The 24,326-nt window shown below is 39.1% G+C and overlaps 1 protein-coding gene across 5 annotated transcripts in view; it reads left to right on the top strand.

The window, feature by feature from the left end:
* The window catches only part of DNAAF9 (dynein axonemal assembly factor 9), a 114,482-nt gene that overhangs the window by 6,479 nt on the left and 83,677 nt on the right, over positions 1 to 24,326 (top strand). For 4 of the 5 annotated variants that reach the window (XM_045528980.1, XM_045528985.1, XM_045528981.1 and 1 more), the window contains exons 2-7: positions 9,175 to 9,254; positions 10,238 to 10,357; positions 14,963 to 15,087; positions 15,836 to 15,932; positions 17,158 to 17,264; positions 22,071 to 22,148. In XM_045528980.1, coding sequence (XP_045384936.1) covers positions 9,175 to 9,254; positions 10,238 to 10,357; positions 14,963 to 15,087; positions 15,836 to 15,932; positions 17,158 to 17,264; positions 22,071 to 22,148 — 607 coding nt within the window. The remainder of the gene's footprint in view (positions 1 to 9,174; positions 9,255 to 10,237; positions 10,358 to 14,962; positions 15,088 to 15,835; positions 15,933 to 17,157; positions 17,265 to 22,070; positions 22,149 to 24,326) is intronic. The other variant, XM_045528982.1, reaches the window with a different exon arrangement.

Raw genomic sequence — 24,326 nt, 5'->3', positions numbered from 1 at the left:
GGACTCTTATTTAGTGAATATTGTGGCATTAATAGCGCATAATATCTCGACAATGTTACCTAACTTGTGGGCTCTTCTCTGATGTTCTAACCTTGGGGAGGGTGAGGGTGAATGAGATGTAGATGTCCTTTAACTTACACAGTTTAAATTGTTGTTTTTGCCCTGCAATTAAAAAAAAAGAAAAGAAAAGAAAAAGCAGAGTTTGCAACTTGGGTATTTAATACTTATCTGTGATTTTTGAGCCCTAGTTCGAGAAAAAAAAGCAGCTCATTTGGCAAGTTTTTTGTTTTTAACTGTTAATTTTGGAATAATTTTAGATTTATAGATGAGTTGCAAATATGGTATAGGGTATTCCTACGTACCCTTCCCCTAGCTTCCTCTAATGTTCACATCTGACATATAACCATGGTGTCAAGCTCCCAGCAACCTCAAACTCCTGGGCTTAAGCAATCCTTCTGCCTCAGCCTCCCAAGCAGCTGGGACTACAGGCATGTGCCACCATGCCCGGCTGATTTTTTTTTTTCTATATACATTTTTAGCTGTCCAGATCATTTCTTTCTTTCTTTCTTTTTTTTTTGAGACAGAGTCTCACTCTGTTGCCCTGGCTAGAGTGCCGTGGCATCATCCTAGCTCACAGCAACCTCAAACTCCTGGACTCAAGCAATCCTCCTGCCTGAGCCTCCCAAGTAGCTGGGACTACAGGCATGTGCCACCATGCCCGGCTAATTTTTTCTCTATATATTTTTAGCTGTCCATATAATTTCTTTCTATTTTTAGTAGAGACGGGGTCTCGCCCTTGCTCAGGCTGGTCTCAAACTCCTGAGCTCAAACAATCCGCCCGAATCGGCCTCCCAGAGTGCTAGGATTACAGGCGTGAGCCACCACGCCCAGCCCATTTCTTTCTATTTTTAGTAGAGACGGGGTCTCGCTCTTGCTCAGGCTGATCTCGAACTCCTGACCTTGAGCTATCCTTCCACCTCGGCCTCCCAGAGTGCTAGGATTACAGGCGTGAGCCACTGTGCCCGGCCAAGAACTAATTTTTTTTTAAAAATCCATACATATAATTAAAATGAAATATTGTTATTTATTATTTTGCTTATGATACTGAGTGAGGAAGGCAGAAGAAGACATAAAACCCTTAAGCTTGAAGATAGATTTAATTCAATAAAATTTTAAAACTTCTTCATGAAAAAGATACTGTAAACAAAGTCTAGAGATTAGAGAAAATATTTGCAACATAGGGCCAAAACACAACTTTTTTATATGATGAAATAGGTACATTAATCAGGAAAAAAACCCACATAATGGACTAGAAAATGGGCAAGAATATGAATACACATTCATAGAAAAAGAAATGTAGGCCAGGTGCAGTGGTTCATGCCTGTAATCCCAGTACTTTTGGAGGTGGAGGTGAGAGAATCGGTGTGACACCAGGAGTTCAAGACCAGCCTGGTCAACATAGTGAGACCCTCGTCTCTACAAAAAATTAAAATAATAAAATAAGCTGGGCGTGGTGGTACATGCCATGTAGTCCTAGTTACTTGGGAGGCTGAAGTGGGAGGATCACTTTAGCCCAGGAGTTCTAGGTTGTAGCGGACTAAGATCATGCCACTATACTCCAGCCTGGGTGACAGAGTGAGACGCAGTCTCTAAAAAAAAAAAGAAAAGAAAAATATAGATGATTAATAAACATTTGACATTCTCCCTAGTGAGTAGGGAAAATATGAATTCATAACTGAGAATTCTAACCATTAATTTAGCATTAGTTGAAGAATGATAACACATGGTTTTGTTTAAGAAAACAATTTGGCAAGATCAAAATTTAAAGATACCCCTTAAGCTGGCAGTGCTACTTTTAGGTCTCTACCTTGCAGAAACTTTTGTACTTGTGCCAAAGATGGATAAATAAGATTGCTCATTGAAGCGTTGTTTGCAATAGCAAATAAAAATAATAAAAATCCTGAATGTTCAATCAGAGTGGCCAGTTAAATAAAAACAAAAGAATACAGTACAGTAGTTTAAAAAATGAGGTGCAGTTCTACGTACTAAGTTAGAAGGATCTCCATGGTATAGAGTTAAGTGAAAAAAACATTTTGTAGAACAGATTTATGATTTTTTAATGTAAAAATTAATCCCTCCTAGGAAAAAAAAACCCACCCAGACTATATATTACTGAGAGATCCATACAAAATTGTTCACATCAGTTTTCTATGATGATATGAATCGGATTGGGGATTCACTTTGTAAAACATTCAAAACAAAGCATACAAGATATAAGGATAATATATTAGTGCTTTAATTGTTCAATTTTCGAGATAAAAAAGTTTAGTGTAAATTATGGAGGAAAAACAGGTAAGAATAAAATTCTCAATTTTTTTCATCATTTCTGGGGAACCAGGATAATGAAATACACATTAACAAGAAAACACACCTGTATGTTTATACATCAGTTACTGTAAAAGCAGTGAGCAGTTAGTTAACTATTACATTTAAGATGAAAGATGGGAAGAACAGAGATGATTGTTTTGAGTTCAAAAATGTATATGTGGCTGACTTTATTGTCAGGAAAACAGTACATGTAGCAGAAAGAAAAAGTTCAGAGTCAAAGAACACCTGGTTGCTCAGGTGCTGATGCTGTTAATGTTTACTTAACCTCATGATCTTGGGCAAACTCTATCTGTTTAGGTCATGATGTCTTCATCTTGTCATCTATCATATCTAAATTCTGAGTCTAATCCAAGGAAAATCAGAAATAAATATAGTATGAAAGAAGCATATTTGATGTAAGCTGCATTATAAGGTCTGCTGAGTCTACCTGTCTCTTTTTTGTTTTTGTTTTATTTTGTTTTGTTTTTTTTGAGACAGAATCTAACCTGTTGCCCCAGCTAGAGTGCATTGGCATCTTCATGTCTTCTAAAGGTCATACTTTGTAAAGTCATGGGTGACTACAGGCCATCTACCCAGGATGTGCCAGGCATGCTCTGGTACAGCGGTCCCCAACCTTTTTGGCACCAGGGACCGGTTTCATGGAAGACCATTTTTCCACTGCCTGGGGGCAGGGGAGGATGGTTTCGGGATGATTCAAGCACATTGCATTTATTGTGCAGCCAAACCTCTCTGCTAATGATAATCTGTATTTGCGGCCACCTCAGTTCCACCTCAGATCATCAGGCATTAGATTCTCATGGGAGTGTGCAACCTAGATCCCTCATATGCACAGTTTACAGTGGGGTTCATGCTCCTATGAGCATCTCAGGGTGGCCCCCCCACCCTCTGATCTGACAGGAGACAGAGCTCAGGCAGTAACTATGAGATAAGCAATGGGGAGTGGCGAAGCAAGCTTCCCTGGTCAGCCACTCACCTTCTGTGCAGCTCGGTTCCTAACAGGCAACCGGTTCCTAGTGGGCTACGGACTGGTATGATCTGTGGCCCCTGGGGTTGGGGACTGCAGCTCTAGTAGATCTGGAGGGTAGAGGGCAGTGTTATTGCTTGGGTTTGGTATATGCTTAAATATTTTAATTAAAAAAACAAAACAAAACAAAACAAAACTGGAAACACAATAAACTCACAGTGGTGACCTCTGGGGGTGAGGATCAATAAATAGTTTAGTTTTATATGTAATACTCCTTTTTTCTCTCAAAAAAGGACAATAAGTATTAATATTTTATGTACATAATTCAAAAAAGCACTAATATAGATAAAAGCAAATATGCCAAAATGTTAACAGTGGTTAATTCTGTGTGCTGGGAGTATAGGTGATTGTGTTTTTCTTTATACTTATTAGGGTTTTTTTTAAATTAAAAGGTAAGTCAGTAAGTGACATTTATCATGGTTCATTGATGAATAACAGGCTATGTTCTGGTTAAAAATTAAATTTGGGAAGCAATAAAATGTACAGAGGAAAAAGACCTGAATTTAGTTTTTCATTTGCCAAGAAAATAAGAAATACTAGGATAATGTTTTACTTTGGGAAGAGGAAGGTCTTTCTACGTTTTATATGCTTCCACTTTATTTGGCCAAGATACTGTGACAAAGAAACTGTTTTCAATACTGTCTTGGCTTTTACAGCAGTAGTTAGGGAGCTGTTTGTTTCTTGGTCACATGACCTACTCATGCTTTTTGTCACTGGCCCGTTGAAAGTTTGAAAACCAAAGAGCTCTTGGTAAACTTGGCAGTCAGTCAGCCTACTGTCCGCATGGGTTGGGAAGTGAACCAACGGGCCAACTCCATGAAATATTTCTAGTGCAGAGAATGCTTGCAAGATCACTCTTCTATTAAACATGAAAAAGTGGGGAGTGGCAGGCAATCATCATTCTCCTGGAAATGGAGTTTTCTTTAACCTTCTTGATCATCTTGCTGTTTCTGCCCTGCTGTTTCTAAAACCTTAGGTTTCTCCACATGACCCTCTTCCTCCCAGACTCAAATTTTTATATGGGTCGTTTATGAAAATGTCCAAACTATACAGAAAAGGTAAAAGAATAGTTTGATGAATACTCATCATACTCACCACATAGGTCAAACAATTTTTGACATTTTGCCATATGTGCTTTGTCATTTTTCCTTTCTTTTTTTTACTATTTTTTAAATAAAATCTTTGATTCTTTCCTACTTATTCTTTTTCACTCCTGTCTCCTACGAGTTTTTTCTTTTATTTTCCTCAATCTTTCTTCTTTTATGTTATACCTTTTTGAAGTAAACAGCAGACATGATGACACTTCACTCCTCATGCTTCTACTAAGATAAAGAACATTCTATTACATAACCACCATAACATTATTTCATCTAAGAAAATTACCAGTAAATCCCAAATAATGTCCATATTCAGATTTTCTCAACTGTTTCAAAGATGTTTCCTTGTTTTTCATTTGTTTTTTAAATCAAATTAAGGTATATGTATTGCATTTTGTTGTTATTCTTTAATTTCTTTTACACCACAAGAGTTCTCCCTCTCAGTTGTTTTCATTTTACATAACATTGAATTTTTTTAATTTCTAAAAATTTTAAAAATTGTGTTAAAACCCACATACCATAAAATTTACCATCTTGACCATTTTTAAGTGTACAGTTCAGTGGGATAAGTACATGTACATTGCTAGGCTAAAATCACCACCATCTGTCCACATGACTCTTTTCATCTTGCAAAACTGAAACTCTGTACCTATTAAACTATAACTCCCCACTCCCTCTTTTCCCCAGCCCCTGGCAACCACCATTCTATTTTCCATCTCTATGAAGTTGACTATTCTAGGTACCTCATAAAAGTAGAATCATATAATATTTGTCCTTTTATGTCTGGATTATTTCATTGAGTATAATTTTCTCAAGTTTCATCCATGTTGTTTAGCACATGTCAAAACTGGAATTGCTGGATCATATGGTAATTCTATTTAATTTTTTGAGGAACTGCCATACTGTTTTCCATAGTGGCCACACCATTTTACATTCCTATCAACAGTATACAAGGGTTCCAATTTCTACAAATCCTTGCTATCATTTTTTTTTTTGATAGTAGCCATCCTAGTGGGTACGAGGTGATATTTCCTTGTGGCTTTGATTTGCATTTCCCTAGTGCTTAGTGATGTTGAGCATCTTTTCATGAGCTTATTTTGCCATTTATATATCTCCTTTGCTCTTTTTTTAATGTGATTGTTTTGTTGATGGTGGTGAATTATAGGTGGGTTGCTTTTTTGCTCTGTTGATTATATCTTTTGACTCATAGAAGTTTCAAATTTTGATGAAGTCAAATTTATATATTTTTCGTTTGTTGCCTGTGCTTTTGTTATATCCAAAAAATCATTGCCAAATCCAATGTCATGAAGATTTTCCTTTATGTCTTCTTATAAAAATTTTATAGTTTTAAGGTTATGTTTAGGTCTTTGATCCATTTTGAGCTGATTTTTGTGTATGGTGTAAAGTAAGGTCTAACTTCATTCTTTTGTACGTGGATATCTAGTTTTCCCAGCACCATTTGTTGAAAAGACTGTCCTTTTTCATTGAATAGTCTTGGCATCCTTGTCAAAACCATTTGACCATATATGTGAGAGTTTATTTCTGGGCTCTTTATTCTGTTTTATTGGTGCATATGTCTTATCTTATGCCAGTATCACACTGTTGATTGCTATAGCTTTGTAGTAAGTTTTAAAATCAGGATATGCGAGCTCTCCAACTTTGTCCTTTTTCAAGATTGTTTTGGTTATTTGGAGTCCTTTGAGATTCCATATGAATTTTAGGATGGATTTTTTACATTTAAATCTATATTCTGTTTTGAGTTAATTTTTATATAAGGTTAAGGTTCGTGTTTTTGTCTATGGATATCCAGTTGCTGTAGCACCACTTATTGAAAAGACTATCCTTCCTCCATTGAATTGCTTTTGCACCTTTGTTCAAAATTAGCTGTACGTGCTTGAGTCTATTTCTGGCTGTTTTGTTGAATTGATCTATGTGTCTGTCCCTCAGCCAGTACCACTGTCTTGATTACTTTAACTATGTAATAAGTCTTGACATTGGGTAGAATGGTTCCTCCCACTTTATCTTTTTTCAAAAAAATTTTAAGATATTCTAGTTCCTTTGCCTTTTCATAAAAATTGTATTTCTTTATTTGTTTAGAGATGGGGTCTCAGTATGTTACCCAGGCTGGCCTTGAGCTCCTGGGCTCAAATGATCCTTCCATCTCAGCTTCCTGAGTAGCTGGGACTACAGGTGCTTACCATCATGCCCAGCTCATATACACTTTAGAATAATCTTTTCTACATCTATAAAAATCTTGGCTTTTGATAGGAATTTTATTATATCTGTATATCAATTTGAGGAGAATTGATATCTATACTATGTTGAGTCTCCCAATCCATGAACATGTTAAATCTCTCCGTTTATTTAGATCTTTAATTTCTTTCATCAGTATTTTATAGTTTTTAGCATGTAAGTCCTATGCATGTTTTATTGGGTTTATACCTAGGTATTTAATTTTTGAGAGATTATAAATGGTATTGTATATTTTACATTTTGGTTTCCCTGTGTTCATTGCTTTCATATGGAATTACGAGGGATTTTTTGTGTTGATCTTGTATCTTGAGACCTTGTTAAACTCACTTACTATAGAATTTTTTGTAGATTCCTTGAGATTCCGTACATAAACCATCATGTCATCTGCAAATAGGCCATATCTACACATGGGGACAGCTTTATTTCTTCCTTTTCAATCTGTATGACTTTTATTTCCTTCTCTTGCCATATTCTGTTGGCTGAAACTTTCAGTAATATGTTCAATTACTAAGGGCAGACATTCTTGCCTTGTTCCTGTTCTCAGAGAAAAAACATTGTCTTTCACTATTATGTATAATTCCAAACTTTGCTTGGTTGGTTTTCTTAAATGTTCTTTTTGTTTGTTTGTTTTTTGTTTGTTTTTCGGAGATGGAGGAGTCTCCCTCTGTTGCCCTGGCTAGAGTGCCATGGCATCAGCCTAGCTCACAGCAACCTCAAACTCCTGGGACTCAAGCAATCCTCCTGCCTCAGCCTCCTGAGTAACTGGGACTACAGGCACACACCACCATGCCTGGCTAATTTTTTCTATTTTTAATAGAGATGGGGTCTCACTCTTGCTCAGGCTGGTGTCGAACTCCTGAGCTCAAGCAGTCCTCCCACCTTGGCCTTCCAGGGTAGATGTTCATTGTCAAATTGGGAAACCAGTCTATTCCTAGTTTTCTAAGTGGTTTTTTTTTTTTCATTTTTTAAATTGATACATAATATATACATATTTTCCAGGTACATATGATAGTTTAATACATTCATATAATGTGTAAAGATCAAATCGGTGTAATTGGGGCATCCATCAATTGAGTGTTTTTATTGTGAAGCAGTGAACCAGCCTTGGGTATCCCTGGAATAAACTCCACTTGGTCATGGTGTGTAAATCTTTTTATACATTGCTGAATTTTATTTGCTAATATTTTATTAAGGGTGTTTACATCTATAGTCATGGTGGATATTGGTTTATAGCTCGTGTGTGCTCTCGCTCTCTTTCTCTCTCTCTGGTACTGTATTTGTCTAGTTTTGATATCACATGGAAGACAGTGACAATGACCACTAAGTCATGGAATGAATGTTAGGGGAACTAACTCATTCCCCTAACTTTTTGGGAACTTTGAAAAATAATTCAGAGGGGGAAAGGAATTCAGGGATTAGGAAAGGGGAATAGTGTTACTTGCCTAGAAATACTATTATTTGGATGAGCGTAGGGCAGTGTGTTGGAGCAGATTCATTAAGGGGTGGGGATGAACATTGGTTGTCATGGATAGTGTAGTTAGTGTAGTTGGTTTGTGGAGGATCTTAATAATGATGTGGGTGGTAGGCCTGGGACTGTATGTACTGTAGGGAAAAGATTAAATATAGTAGTGTTAGGGAATGAATAGTAGAGGCAGATCCTGGACCTGAAGGTGATAGGGAGACCAGGTGGAAGGATCAGTCTTGAGCAGGAAATTGGGCACCTCTCTGTGCTGGAAAGGAGGAGCGTGGGTATGGACAGAATGGGGTCCTCAGAAATAATACTAATGTCTGGGAGTGCCTCTCCTCACTTTGCTTGGGAGCAAGGGGATATCCCTAGGACTGAAGGAGTAATACATCTGCACAGAAAGGGGAGCAAGTATTCTCTGCTGACACTCTCTGTAGGGATAGCCACAAGGATGAGTTAGAGCTTTAAGTCCTTAGACCAATTTTGGGGTTTTTGTCTGTTTTTGTTTTTGAGACAGACTAATGAGGACCACAGGTCAGGCAAATCGGTGTGCAAACTCTTCTTTGAAAATCCTCAAAAATGATGAGCCACTGGAAGTTCTGGGAGTCAGCTGCTGAGTCTCAGTCCTGTCCAGCACTGACCATGAGATGACTTTGGGTCCGTCCTCTGTTAAACCTGAGAGCCTCTGACCATCCCGTTTGTAATTAGCAGTTCAGACTTAGTTTTCAGATCAATTCTGCACAATCTATTCCAGAAAATAGAAGAGGAGGGAACCTTTCTCAATTCATTTTATGGTTCAGATACCAGAATCAGACAAAGATCAATTTCTCTCTCTGGCAAATCATTCCCCTTCCTCATGTCTCCATTGTGGAACTCTCACACAAGATGGTGCTCTCCTCTTGGGGCTGTGCTGACACTCACAGAACTATTTTCTCTTCTTGTTGCAGCTGCAGCCGACTCCGGCAGGTTCAGAGCATCCTGACCCAGAGCAGCAAGTCTCGGCCTGATGGAATCCTCTGCATCCTAGGTCAGTGCTTTTAACAAGGTGGGATTCAGGTCTGGGACAGCTTAGCTTCTTTTTCACAGGAAGATTAATAATAGTATTGTGAGATATGGTGTGAGTTAGTGTCCTCCTAGTTCTTATTCCCCTGATATCTGATGCTGTTTTAGTGAGGTTGGATGAGGTATTCGTGAGATAGCATTTTGGAAGCTCCTAACTTCTGCCTCAACCCCTTCCTCTTAGCCTCACATAGATAGCTATCTCCTGCCATCCATTGACACTTCCCTCTTGCCTGGAGCCATAGCTCTGGGACTTCACGGACACCTAGGAACCAGTTAGTAAGTATACCTGAGGCATTGAGAGGCAGTAGTAAAGACAGTACCTGGTAATTTCCTTTTTATTTGTCTCTGACTCAGCCCACTAGACTGTAAGCTTCATGAGGGCCATCTGCAGGCATCTTCTCCACTGCACCCCAACATCCAGTATAGTGCTAGGCCTTGAGCCTGTTGTTTGTGAAATGATGAGTGTTTGTGGTTCCATTCACTTGTCCTCCTATTGATATCATTGGGTTCTTTTCAAACCACTTTCATCAGCCTTTATTTGATCCATGTTTTGGTAAAAATCTCTTTGAGAAGTGAATGTTTTTCTGTCCTTTATTCTTAGGCCAACTGAAAGTATTCTGAGATCTTTAACAAGCCGTGGTAGGACTTGGACTATACTTTCTGGTTACTTCTGTCCTCAAGAATTGCTTTTCAGAAACGAACAGCGTCAATAATCTATGCTGTTCGATTGTCTCTACTATATAGATCTTGGAATCCAAGTAAGGGTACTTGATTTGGAGGCCTCTTTCTTTCACAGAGAGTTGCTTAGCTTGGTTTCTGGAACAAAATTGGTCTGAGCTGCTGTCTTTAACTTGATCGTCAGGGTTTTGCTGGGCAGGGGCAAATTATTGGGGCTCATTTGTTCCCCATAGTATAGTACAGCTGATCAGAGCCTTCTTTGCCTTACAGGAATTGATAGCAGGTACAATGAAGGCTGCAGAGAGCTGGCAAATTATCTTCTATTTGGTTTGTACAATCAAAATACCAGTGATTTTGAGAAAACAGGATTTTCTGAAGAAGTTCTAGATGGTAAGTATATATTGGTAAACTTTGTGAGAGAGAAGAGTGGGTGGTTTTTTTCTTTGGATCATTATTTCATGGTTTTTTATGGAAAAATATGGTCCATTTTAAAATAGTCCAAAGCCCCAGTAAATTTTTGCCTTTTTAATAATGAAAAACAGCATTTCTTCTTTGCTAATATATTAAATAATATGCTCCTGTTGGTCACCTAGCAACAAGTACTTTTCAGAATGTATTTACTGGGTAACGCAGCTTTAGAGAAACAAGTAAACATAAGAGTTTGGCTTTATCTCCTCTTGGCAAGGTACTAGTTTTCCTCTTAACTGCCTCTACATGCCGAAGGCTCAGATTATGTACTGTTGTCCTGTGAAAGCACTTTTAGTTGTGAGGTAAGGATGAGCCTGCAGGCTGCTCCTACAAGGAAGACTTCATGCGCATCATCAGCTGAGGAACAGAGGCTCTTTGTCCTGCTATCTTTGGGAATTGTTTTCTCTGTGACTTTAATTCATGATGATGCCTGTGACTACAATGCAGGCTTTTTGTTTACATTCCCCTTTCCTCAAATCTGAGACACTCTGCCTGTGTTGATGGTGCTGTGGGCTGTTGCCCGGGAGCTATCTCTGATATCACATACTAAGCATCGTGACTTGTCTGCCAGATGGGTCAGGAGACACAGGAATAGGCAAATAAAACTGGACAAGAGACAGACAGCTCTTGTGAGGCAGCTGGAAGAGGCATGAAAACAAACATCTGATGTGAAATAATGTTGCTATGGGTCTAGTGCAGTGGTTCTCAGCTGGGGGCAGTTAGGTCCCCTAGAGGGTATTTGGCAACGTCCAAAGGCATTTTTGATTGTCAAAACTGAGGAGGGGGTGCCACTGGCATCTAGTGGTTAGAGGCCAGGGATGCTGCTAAACATCCACAGCTCAGTCCCCCACAACAAAGAATTAGCTGATCTAAACTGTCAAGGTAGTGCCCAGGTCGAGAAACCCTGGTCTAATGTATGTAAAAATTCTTCTGTGGTAAAGTCCTTAATACTGTTTACCCATATAGATTGATTAAAGCTTTCCTTTTTATTAGGAAGCACAGAAAGAGTAGACTGAAATGACTCCTTCCATTAAAATTTTTTCAATTCAAATTTGGTTTCATATTTTGATTAAAAATTTTTTTTCTTACGCTGCACAGCGTCTGCTGGTTTGGAAAGAATTAATCTTGGCAGCTCATACCAGCCACACATTTCACTGCAGCCAAAGTTGCTAAGGACATTACAGTACTGAAATTAAGGAAATAGTTTATTTTTTAATATTTATTTATTTATTTATTTATTTATTTATTTATTTATTTATTTTTTAGACAGAGTCTCACTTTGTTGCCCGGGCTAGAGTGAGTGCCATGGCATCAGCCTAGCTCACAGCAACCTCAAACTCCTGGGCTTAAGCGATCCTCCTGCCTCAGCCTCTCGAGTAGCTGGGACTACAGGCATGCGCCACCATGCCCGGCTAATTTTTTATATATATGTTTTTAGTTGTCCAGATAATTTTTATTTCTATTTTTAGTAGAGACGGGGTCTCGCTCAGGCTGGTCTCGAACTCCTGACCTCGAGCGATCCGCCCACCTCGGCCTCCCAGAGGGCTGGGATTACAGGCATGAGCCACCGTGCCCGGCCTAGGAAATAGTTTAAATCCTAAAAAGTATCCTTTTTTTTTTTGCTCATTTTTGTTTTTTATCTTTTTGCCTGGCATAATAGGTGCTTAGGAAATTAGCATTTTCCTGCAAATTAATAAATTCATTTTTAAATCCAAGTAGTTAGAAAGCTGAGATCGAACAGGCATTTTTCAAAAGAAGATATACAAATGGCCAAAAAACAGGAAAAATGTTCAACATCACTAATCATCAGGGAAATGCAAATTAAAACCACAAGGAGATGCCATCTTATTTTCATCACATGGTCATTATTAAAAAGTCAAAAAACAATAGATGTTGGCAGCTGATACAGTGAAAAGGGAACATGGTACACATTGTTGATGGGAGTGTAAATTAGTAGAATCTTTATGGAGACGAGTATGGAGATTTCTCAGAGGACTAAAAGTAGGTCTATCATTTGATCCTGCAATCCCACTACTGGGTATCTAGCCAAAGGAAAAGAAATAATTTTATCAAAAAGACACCTTCATCCTTATGTTTATTGCAGCACAATTCACAGTTGCAAAGATCACAAAGATATGGAATCGACCTAAGGGTCCATGAATTAATGAGTGGATAAAGAAAATTCGGTACATGTATACCATGGAGTACTACTCACTGATAAGAAAGAATGAAATAATGTATTTTACAGCAACTTGGACGGAACTGGAGACCATTATCCTAAGTGAAGTAACTCAGGAATAGAAAATAAATGCTACTTGTTCTCACTTATAAGTGGGAGCTAAACTATGGCTACACAAAGACACACAGAGTGGTATAATGGACACTGGAGACTCACAAGGGGGAAGGGTGGAAGGGAGTGAGGGATAAAAAGTTACCTATGGGGTACAGTGTACACTGCTCGGGTGGTGGATACACCCAAAGCCCAGACTCCACCACTATGCAGTATATATGCAGCAGAATTCAACTTGTACCCCTTAAATCTATTAAAAAAAAATTTTTTTTTAGGCTTTTTTTTTTTTTTTTGAGACAGAGTCTCACTCTGTTGCCCAGGCTAGAGTGCCGTGCTGTCAGCCTAGCTCACAACAACCTCAAACACCTGGGCTCAAGAGATCCTCCTGCCTCAGCCTCCCGAGTAGCTGGGACTACAGGCATGCGCCACCGTGCCTGGCTAATTTTTTCTATATATATTTTTAGTTGTCCATATAATTTCTATTTTTAGTAGAGATGGGATCTCGCTCTTGCTCAGGCTGGTCTTGAACTCCTGAGCTCAAACAATCCACCCACCTCAGCCTCCCAGAGTGCTAGGATTACAGGCGTGAGCCACCGCGCCTGGCCTAAAAATTGTTTAAAAATGAAAAAAAGGCTGAGATCTCACCGGATTTCTACATTTTGATCCCTGTATGAGAGGGGAAAAGGGCAGCATTAGGGATTTATTTTAAAAGAAACTTTTAAATATTTTACATATTCATCTCATTCTCATATACTTCATCCTTTTATTATATACTCTGACAATCTTTTGTTCATAGTGAAGACATCAGAGTTCTAAGAGGTTTTGAGAATGCCTGATTAGGTTTAGAAGTTGTGTTATGTCTTTTATTGGATCCTAATTCTCTGGGCTATGTTATACTTTAGAGTATAATATACACCGGAAGCTCTCATTCTCTTGAGGTGACATCAAACTCTCACTTCTCAGCAGGCGGTCTATAAATGATTCAGGACAGGGCTCTTTGGAGAGGTGTGTGAGAAAGACTAGTATGCTGAGAGATGAGAGGAGGCCCCCTTTTCCCGCCCTTTGCTACCCTTTGACTCTAGTGCTTACCTGAGAGTCAACAGAGAGGAGGCTGCTGTGTACTGTGTTCCCTAGAACACCCTGGGCCTGACCAGTTGTAGAGCTCAGAGTGGCTTAAAAGGCCAGAATCATGGAGCTTTATTTCAGTAGGCCTCTCAGCTGTGTGGTCAGCTGTGGTCAGTATTTATTGGCCTTATGTTTTGTAAAGTGTGGTCTGTCACACTGTTACTGGTTGGCGTTGCCTTATACCTGCTGCATAGGTGTTCTTCTCCCCCATGGGTACACCTTTCTCACCTCCAGCTACCTCCTCCCGCAACTTATAGTTTCATCTTGTTAGAAGAGGCCTGATGGCTCTGGTTTCTGAGGAGCTATGGAGTGGAGCCCCTGGTTTTCTTTTGGAAGTATAACTGCTTTCGTTCTCAGTGTTCAAGCTGCTTTTTAATATTCCTTCCCTGTTCCATGGCACTTCTGTTTACTTGGGTTTATTTGCACCCTTGGGATTGCTTTATTTACTTGACCCTCCAATGTTGACGGCTGTTCCTTAAATCTGTGAGCTGCTGATCTATTTACAGAAGCTCTTTCCATTTGCCTCCACTTCCTTCCTCCCAGCCTTTCCTGTGTACAGAGTTCACCGCCATACACGGTACCTCTTCCCAAAGCCAACAGGCAATGTCCGTGGGTCTGCAGTTCCTTTGAGCCAGATGAGCCTACAGCCAAGAGCTTTAGACACTGATATCTGAGGGAGAACAAGTCACTGATCATATCTGGTGCTGTTTTTCTGCTTGAATGGCTTCAGGCTGTGGGGTCTCCATTTGATATTTATCTCTGCCATGAAGTACACAGCTGTGTTTTGTGCCACAGATTTGACTGTGTTGAACTTTGTAAGACACCATGCTTCGGGAGATGAAGGCCATTCTTTTGACTGATTCTGTGCCTGCGTTGCTGTACCCAGAGGGCCACAGTGGTACATTGCATGGGAACTAGGAAATCCTTGCTGTCTACACTTGAAAGTTCTAAAATCACTTTGAAGCCCCTTGCCTAATTAAATAATTTTCAGTTTAGAGTTTTGTTACATTATCTCTGAAGTAGTTTTAATTGTTTTAGTAATGATGTGGGCAGAAAATGTCTAAAGGAAATGCCTTTGACAATCTTGTGCTTTGATTTTGTTTTTCTTACAGATGTAATTATATTGATTAAATCAGATAGTGTCCATCTGTACTGTAATCCTGTAAACTATCGCTATCTCTTACCCTGTGTGGCACATTGGAGAAATCTGCATTTCCACTGCATGACTGAAAATGAGGTGAGGAGAAAAGATAGAATAGGCACTTAGAGATGCTCTAAGAATACTCTTTCAGGAAAGTGTTGATCTGGAACAGGTAGCCTCTAAAACAACCAAATTGCAGAGTATGGTTACACAAAGTTATTTAAAGTGAAAAGTTTCATATTTCATTATGAGGCTACTTTATATAAAAACCATATGCCTGAGGAGACAGAAGGGGGCTGTTCAGATTGGGTAGGCTGGCAGTAGGCTCGCGAACCTACTTCCTGCCCTGCTTCTTCATCACCAGCCTATGCCCCTCTCTCAGGGGACTAGGGCCTAAGGACTGTCCTGCAAGAATTTTTTAAGCTTTGTGACATTCCTATGTTTGGATTTGTTGGTATCTGTTTCTGTTTCCCTTTTGGCCCTTTTCAAGGGTTTGGCTAGAAATCATATTGGGATTTGAGATTTAGCATGAAAGTTGTGACCCAGTATTGGTCAAGCACCCTTCTTTCCGTATGGGTATTTGGGGAATTTTTGAGGACAGGTTTCATCTCTTGCATTTAGTTCTCCTGATCCATTTTGAGTTGATTTTTATATATGTTGTGAGATAAGGAAAGACAAGTGTTTCTGACCAGTACGTACAAAGGCTTAGCTTTGGAAACACGCCCTTGGGTGCAGTCCTCTATACATGTTGTTTGGGACAACTGACTGATAAAATGCAGAGACAATATGGGACTTTGCATGATGTCTCATCAGAGCCTGCTTTTCTTTTAATTTCCATCTTTAGTATGAAGATGAGGAAGCTGCAGAAGAATTTAAAATTGCCAGCTTTGTGGACATGGTTCGAGACTGTAGTAGAATTGGCATTCCTTACAGCTCCCAAGGTGAGTATCTAACAGCAAGCAGTTTTAAAACCTTGCTTGAAGGCTGGGCGCGGTGGCTCACGCCTATAATCCTGGCACTCTGGGAGGCCGAGACGGGCAGATTGTTTGAGCTCAGGAGTTCAAGACTAGCCCTGGCAAGAGCGAGATCCTGGCTCTACTAAAAAAATAGAAAGAAATTAGCTGGACAACTAAAAATATATAGAAAAATTAGCCGGGCATGGTGGCGCATGCCTGTAGTCCCAGCTACTTGGGAGGCTGAGGCAGTAGGATTGCTTGAGCCTAGGAGTTTGAGGTTGCTGTGAGCTGATGCCACAGCACTCTAGGCAGGGCAACAGAGTGACACTCTGTCGGAAAAAAGAACAAAACAAAAAATAAAACTTGCTTGAATGGTGTGTGAATCAAATGTCCCTGCTTCTCCTTTCATTGGAGGCATTCAGCTGGGAAAACCCCTTGATCCATTTTTACTAAAGGCAAAAGATCAAGCAGAATGAAATTTGGGAACTTTTATGTAGGGTTATAGTCATAACTATGAAGTTTCTGCGGGAACACAGCAGGTGGCCTTACAGTCAGGTAAAGAACTGATACAGGATTTAGCACAATTGACATGTAGTCTATATCACTTATTGTACATGGAGTGTAGATGTGGGTCCTCTTGGTAATAAGAAATGGTTATCTGGTTAGCTGTTAAAAAAATGCTGACAGGTTCAAACACGATGTATAAAATATAGGAAAAAAATCAGTAAGTTTGGCAGCGCTTATATTGTAACAACAACAAAAATAACCTTGTACATTGATGCTGTTGTTACAAGAAAGAAAAATTCTTGATTTGGTAGTTTTCCCTTGAAGAAGTTGATTGGCTATGTTTCTTGAGGGAGAGGAGCCAAGTTTGGGTCTATTAATAGTTATACCGACTAAATGATGCATGTCAGATGCAATAGACCACTTACTTATTTTTTACTTAATTACTTAGGAAACCAGAATGTGAAAATATATTGTAGAGAAATCTGAATTTATGTAACTTGCTTACAGTTTGAATATTTCTTGGCTTTCATTTTGTATTTCTAGATTCAATATTCAACCATTTTGTCTGTCTGAATTTTATTTTGCTAGATGAGGCTTTGGTGAACTTGTGAGAAATGATGCTTGTTTAACCACGTTAGATCAGGTTTAGACTGTTATATCCAGGATGGTATTTGATATGTGTTGTTGTATTGGATTCCTCTAGGTCACTTGCAGATATTTGATATGTTTGTGGTGGAGAAATGGCCAATTGTGCAGGCCTTTGCACTTGAGGGCATTGGAGGGGATGGATTTTTTACCATGAAATATGAGGTATGTATGAAAAGCAGTATATCTGGGTTTTGTCTGCCACTGGGCTGTTTTTTGAAGGGTCCTCTATGTGGGTGTTACATTATTACAACACTCTGAAAAGCTGGCAGTTGCCTCCTAAGGGCATGGAGCAAGTTAGAAGACTTGAAATGGAAAACAGTTGCTGCTTAAGGCTAGTCCCAAACTGAACTCCCATGTCTTATCTTCTTGGAGCTCCTCTTTGTCCTCCTTCCTCTCCTTTCCCCATTCTGAGTTAACTTTTCTTCCTGTCTACTTCTATTGCACCCTAGACTGACTCCTCTTATAGTTTTTATCGTCCTGGTATTATACATTTGTCACACATACCCCCACTCACCACCCACCCCGATCTCTGGACTAGAAGCTCCTTGAGTACAAAAACAAAGCCTTTTTGTTTGTACCCTCAGAAATTCATATAATTAGAGAACTATTCAAGATCAATGAAAGGGATGGTGCAGAATTTATGTAAGTACAATGTACTAAAAGAATAAAAGGGTTAGCTTTTGTGGTAAGGACAGTGTCCTTTAATATTCCTTGAATCTAGGAGATGACCAATAAATATTAAGTGAATTAATGAGTGGGTCTGGGAGAGGCAGTTGTCCAGAGCACAGATTAGGGAGGACAGCCTGGTAGGTTAGCAGCATGACCACAGGCATCCATGTGCTTCCATAAGATCCCCACTGAAATGAAATGGCCCCAGCACAGGAAACCAGGAAAAGGGAGTGTTGTCGTGCTAGAAATGGGGACATCCTGCTAGCGGGAGAGTATATGGGACCTTTAGAAGCAAGGCACAGGGCTAATTCCTACCCCTCCTCTGAGAAGCACCAGCATCCCTAGAAGATGAGTTGAGGCTTGCCTGGCAGAACCATGTTGCCCTCTACTGTGGAGCAGCATGGCTATACAGCTGAAGGGAAGCATACTGCTGGAACCCCACTTTTTTGCTCCAAAACCACAGTATTGTCACATTGACTATGAGTAGCAGGACATCAACAAGGCTATGGAACTGTGCCTGCTGAGAAGTAATGCTCTCTAATTTAGAGGGGTAGGGGCTTGGAGGGATGCAGGCCGTGGGGGCAAAGAGGAGGTTTAACATTTTTTCAATAATGGTAATATTTATATTTAATGAACTGTATGAACTAGGCATCCATAGAGTGCCTGCTATATGCCAGGCACTGTTCTTAAGCACTTGATGTGAATTGACCGATTCAATTCTTACAGTAACCTTCTGAGATAGGTACTATATTACATCCCTGTTTAAAGAGAGAATTTCTCAATGTCACAGAGCTAGTGAGAGGCAGGGCTGGGGCCAACTCCAAATGGTCTAGCTTCCAAGCCTGTGCTTCAAACCCCTGGGCTGCACCTAGAATCCCATTAGAAAACAGTGCAGTGGGATCCCACACAGTTGATATAATCCAAGTGAGACAGGCTTTCTGGCTCCTGCCTTAAGGTGCATCACACCGTGAAGTCACATTCAAAAGGAACAAAATCCCCTCCCAAAAAAACCCTTTGAAAGGTCATGTAGATCTTTACTGTAGGGTGGTGGTTTTAGGCAGTGGGAGGGGCCAAGAGGAAAAATATGACACAGGTCATATGGTAAGAGTTACTATAGGTCGGCGTGGTGACTCACACCTGTAATCCTGGCACTCTGGGAAGCCGAGGCAAGAGAATCACTTGAGCTCAGGAGTTTGAGGCCAGCCTGAGTAAGAATTAGACACTGTCTCTACAAAAAAAAATAAGAAAATTAGCTGGGTGTGGTGGTGCTTGCATGTAGTCCCAGCTACTCAGGAGGCTGAGGCAGGAGGATCACTTGAGCCCAGGAGTTGGAGATTGCAGTGAGCTATGATAATGCCACTGCACTCTAGCCAGGGTGACAGAGCCAGTCTCTGTCTCAAAAAAAAAAAAAAAAGGGAAAGGAAAATATGACTAGGAAACCAATGACCACCAGACATTTGATTAAACATGTGTAACTTGAAAGGAAAAGATAAAGATTAAAAAAAAAGACTAATTCATTAAGACCCATAATGTAAGGGATAGACAAGAACTTAAGACACAAAACTCTTTTAGGATGCCCAGAAAAATGTGACATTGGCAACTATAGAACAAATGTATGTTGTGATAAATGGATGTATGGAAAATAAAAGCTCTAGGAAATTATAATTGATGAAATCAATAGAGAGGTTTGGAGTGAAAGTTAGGAAAATCTTTAAAAATGTAGAATGAAACTATCAAGGAGATAGAAAAATGAGAAAAAAGTTAACTTTTAAAGTTGGTCCAAGAAGTCTAATATCCAACAGATATTAGACTGATGGTATGCACCTGTAATCTCCCATCCCAGTACTAACCAGGCCTGACCCTGCTTAGCTTCCGAGATTAGACGAGATTAGGCGCGTTTGGGGTGGTGTGGCTGGAGACTAGTCTCAACTACTCAGGAAGCTGAGGTGGGAGCATCCCCTCAGCCCAGGAGTTCAAAGCCAACCTGTACAACTGTGCAATGTAGCAAGACTTTGTCTCTGGGGCGGGGGGGTGGGGGGGATCCAAATCAAACTTGTAGAGATGAAAAGTACAGTGTCCAAAATAAAAAATACGTTAGATAAGATTAACAGCAGATTGGATACTGTAGAAGAAAAGATTAGTGAATTCGAAGCCATAGCAGTAAAAACTATATAAGATGAAGCACAGAGAGAATAAAAAATCCAAAAAAATCCCAGAAATACAGCATCACTGAACTATCCATCAGTCATAAGGACAGAATAAAGACATTTTAAAACAAAAAAAGTTTGCGTTCCATTAATCCTTTCTTAGAAAATTATTGGATTATGTGTTCCAGCAAACAAGATAGTAAACAGAAAGAGAACATAAGAAAGCTTTGGAACCAAATCCATTGACTGAGAGTTCCAGGCTGATAGCAAAGAGAAGTCTCAAAATGCAAGTTGGAGCTGTGTAGTAAGCTTACCTAACAGCCAGACCAGAACAAAGCAGGAAGAGGAAAGGAATTGATAGGTTTAAGCCAATGGTTCTCAATCAGGGATGATTTAGCCTTTCCCTCCCTCCCCTCCAGACATTTCATAATGTTTGGAAATATTTTAGGGTTGCATTTAGTGGGAGGGGAGCCTAGGGGTGCTGCAAAGCATCCTGCAATGCACAGGGTGGCCCCACACCACAAAGAAATGTCAGGCCCCAGATGAATATAATGTCACTATTGAGAAACCCCAGATTAAGCATATTGGTAAATTGGGTGGGAGAGTTAGAAGAAAGTTTGGAACTGATTTATAAAAAAAGTATGCAAGTGAAAAAAATGAAACTGTTAATACTTCTAACAGAAGTACTGTTAAGAAAAACAAAAATAAGAAAGCAAATAAGAATGTAGTATGTACTTGGCCTGTAGTAAATACTATTTACATGGTTTTAATATTATAAATAGTAATTATTGATATAACCAAGAAAATCCTATTACAATATTAAATGATCTTAGGGTGTGTGTGTAGAGAAACTGGGGAATTGGGATGGGTGTAGAAGAGCTACATCTGTACTGTAAGTCAGTATTTAATTTCTTAACTGATAAATCAAGAAATTGTGATGGAAGCATATTATATCAAAATATGGAAGTAAGTACCAAAAAGAAAATGTTAAATGAATTCTATGTGGTTGCTTCTGAGGAGTGAGACTAATGAGGGTTTGTAAAAGGTTGAAGTAGGGAATTGAAATGTTTTAATTTTTTTTTTAATTTTTTTTTTTTTTTTTTGAGACAGAGTCTCACCCTGTTGCCCAGGCTAGAGTACCGTGGCATCGGCCTAGCTCACAGCAACCTCAAACTCCTGGGCTCAAGCGATCTTCCTGCCTCAGCCTCCCAAGTAACTAGGACTACAGGCATGTGCCACCACACCCAGCTAATTTTTTCTATATAATTTTAGTTGTCCAGCTAATTTCCTTCTATTTTTAGTAGAGACAGGATCTCGCTCTTGCTTAGGCTGATCTTGAACTCCCAAGCTTAAAGGATCTGCCTGCCTTGGCCTCCCAAAGTGCTAGGATTACAGGCATGAGCCACCACACCCGGGCTGAAATTTTTTATTACAAGCCTTTTGTACCATTTTTTTAAACCATGGACATGTATAATTTTTATTTAAATTTTATTTTAGGCCAGGTACAGTGGCTCACACCTGTAATCCTAGCATTCTGGGAGGCCGAGGCAGGAGGATAGCTCGAGGTTGGGAGTTCGAGACCAGCCTGAGCAAAAGTGAGACCCCGTCTTTACTAAAAATAGAAAAAATTAGCCAGGCAACTAAAAATAGAAGCAAAGCAAATAAATAAATAAATAAATTAGCTGGGCCTTGTGGCTAGCGCCTGTAGTCCCAGCTACTCGGGAGGCTAAGGCAGGAGGATCTCTTGAGCCCAGGAGTTTGAGGTTGCTGTGTGCTAGGCCGATGCCATGGCACTCTAGCCTAGGCAACAGAGTGAGACTCTGTCTCAAAAAAAAAAAAAATAAATACATTTTATTTTAAATAATGGCAAAAATTATCCAATATACATGTGTGTATGTTTGTGTGTAAGTATATATGTGTCCATCATTGAAGATAATCAAAGGATGTACCAAAGGTTCTTAAAAAATAGTTTCCTTGAATGGGAAAGCATTTATTAATAATGTATAGGTTCTACTATAATCGATAAAAATTTTAGTTATTCTAATCACACTGAGTTTACACCAAAATAATAATTTCTGAACATCAGAAAATAATTCTGATTGTCCTAATGATACTGACTTAATTATTTCTATGTTTTTGTCCTTTGTTGCAGTTGCAGGATGTGAGTTTGTATCTATGGAATGTCTACAGCAAGATGGATCCTATGTCTCTGGAGAGTTTGCTTTCAGAAGTAAGGAGCCAAACAGTATTTAACTTATAAATAATATGGCCAGCTCAGTTTTATCCACTAGTGGTATTTAATTTGAAGAAATGCAAGGTATATGTTAGTTTGCTTTAGTTGAAGAATAGAGTAGTTTCTTCCTTGATTGTGGTCTTGAACTCCTTGTGGGTAGCGGGGAGTCTAGAAAAGTGATACACTCCCTCTCTACTCTGAGTAGACCTCACCTGAGGCAAAAGTAAGGCCTCCTGCCTTGTCCTGGGTTTAGGTTTTCACCTGAAGATGTTCTTTCTGTTGGGTTGGATGTTAGTAAAACAGTACAAAGGGTATCTTTTTTGTACTTGTTTTCTGCATGAAAAGATAGAAAGTTGGGGTATAGCTTAAAGGAATCAAGGATTAGAGCAGGGGCAGCAAACTTTTTCCGTGAAGATCTAGATAGTAATGTATGGCTTTGTGTGTCATGGAATCTGTTGCAGCTACTCAGCGATGCCTTGGTAGCACAAAAGCAGCCCTAGACAATGCTTAAACAAATGGGCCTGTCTGTGTTACAAGGAAACTTTATTTACAAAAATATGTTGCCTGCCCTTATCAGGGTGAAGGGAGCAATTTGCAATGAGTAGCAACAAACAGAACTGAAGTTATAGGATAGATAACTTTGTTTAAGCAGCTCAATAGTGTCTCTCAGGGGTTATAGATGGGTATGCATGGTCATGAACTTGGAATCAGCCATTTCTCCAAGGAGCACCTGTACATTTTAGTGAGAAATAGTATTTAGAGACCATGATCTGGGCAGTAGGTATGTTTCCTGCTTCTGTGGGAATATTAATTCTAGGTCCTTTGAGTGGGAATAGTAAGGAAATAAAGTAAAAGGATAATAAGGAAAGCAAAAGATACAATTCCAAAATTGGATTTCCCTGAAATAATAGAAGATTTGAATCTTCATATTGAAAAGGGCATACCATGTCCCAGAAAAATTGCCCCAGAGTGGTCAATATTGAGACATATCCTAGGAAAGTTACTAGACTCCCCCCCACCACCACCACAAAGCAACAACCACAACAGAATACTTTGACAGGCAGCCATAGATAAAGAAGAAAATTTAGGATAGCCTTGGATTTTGCCACAGCAGAAAAATAGTGAAGCAGCACATCTATAATAAAATCCTCAAGAAAAAAAAATGTAACCCCCAAATTTTATATTGTGGTTGAAGTATAAAGGCAACAAACATTTTGAATATGTAAGTCCCGGAGCATGTGGTTCTCAGGAGCTTCTGAAGAAATCTCACAGATTTCAGCCAACCAAGATATAACTGGAAAATCTACAGCGAGAGGACTGGCAGTGAGCATTAGATCTTTTGATTATAGAATTAAAACTAAAGCATTTGAGAGAGTTATGGTGATACAATAGAATGTAAATGGTACTAAAGCTTGTTTGTGTAAATGACATAACTAACAAAAGTTGGTAGGAGAAAGAAGACAAAAGGTAATGTGAGAATATTGTTTTCTTTATCTTTTATACCCAAGTGGTGGGGTATCAAAAGATGTCATTTAAGACCTGAAAAATCTAGTAATAAAAATATAAATAGGTAACACTACAAAAGGAACAGTAAAAGATGATAAAATTGGATAGGTGAGGAAGGAGAGGGGTAGGAAAAAGAAATATACTAACTTTATTATTAGACATGGTCAGAGATTAATAGGTACTAAGGAAATTGAGCATTAAGGTTTTTACATTAGTTATAAGGTAAGCACTAGAACTTAGAGTAATAATAGTTTTTTTTAAAACAACTTGTTAAATGTTAAACCTTTTAATTCTTGATGTAAAGTGAAAATAAAAACTTGGAGAGTGTGTATATATGTATATACACACACACACATACACACCCCTTATTTGTTTTATCCTACATTATATAAAACACATTTAGAAGACAATATCAGCATGGTCACATGATTACTGGAAAAATTTTATATATGTCTATTATATATTCTCTATAATGTATATGCATATGTACACACATATATATGTAGATAGATAGATAGTCTGGGCAGCAAGTAGAGAAGCCATTAGTAAGAATGTTATTTACACTAAGTCTTTCCAGCAGAGGTTCATTGTGCCTCATGCCTAGGGCCAGAGTAGAGTTAGTACTTGGCTAGCTTGTGTATCCTCAACTGGAAGAGAAGAATGGAGGAG

Source organism: Lemur catta, chromosome 17 (genome assembly GCF_020740605.2).
Source record: "Lemur catta isolate mLemCat1 chromosome 17, mLemCat1.pri, whole genome shotgun sequence".
NCBI lineage: Eukaryota > Metazoa > Chordata > Mammalia > Primates > Lemuridae > Lemur > Lemur catta.
Note: the sequence above shows the minus strand (reverse complement) of the source record. Positions and strands in the feature narration are given on the sequence as shown.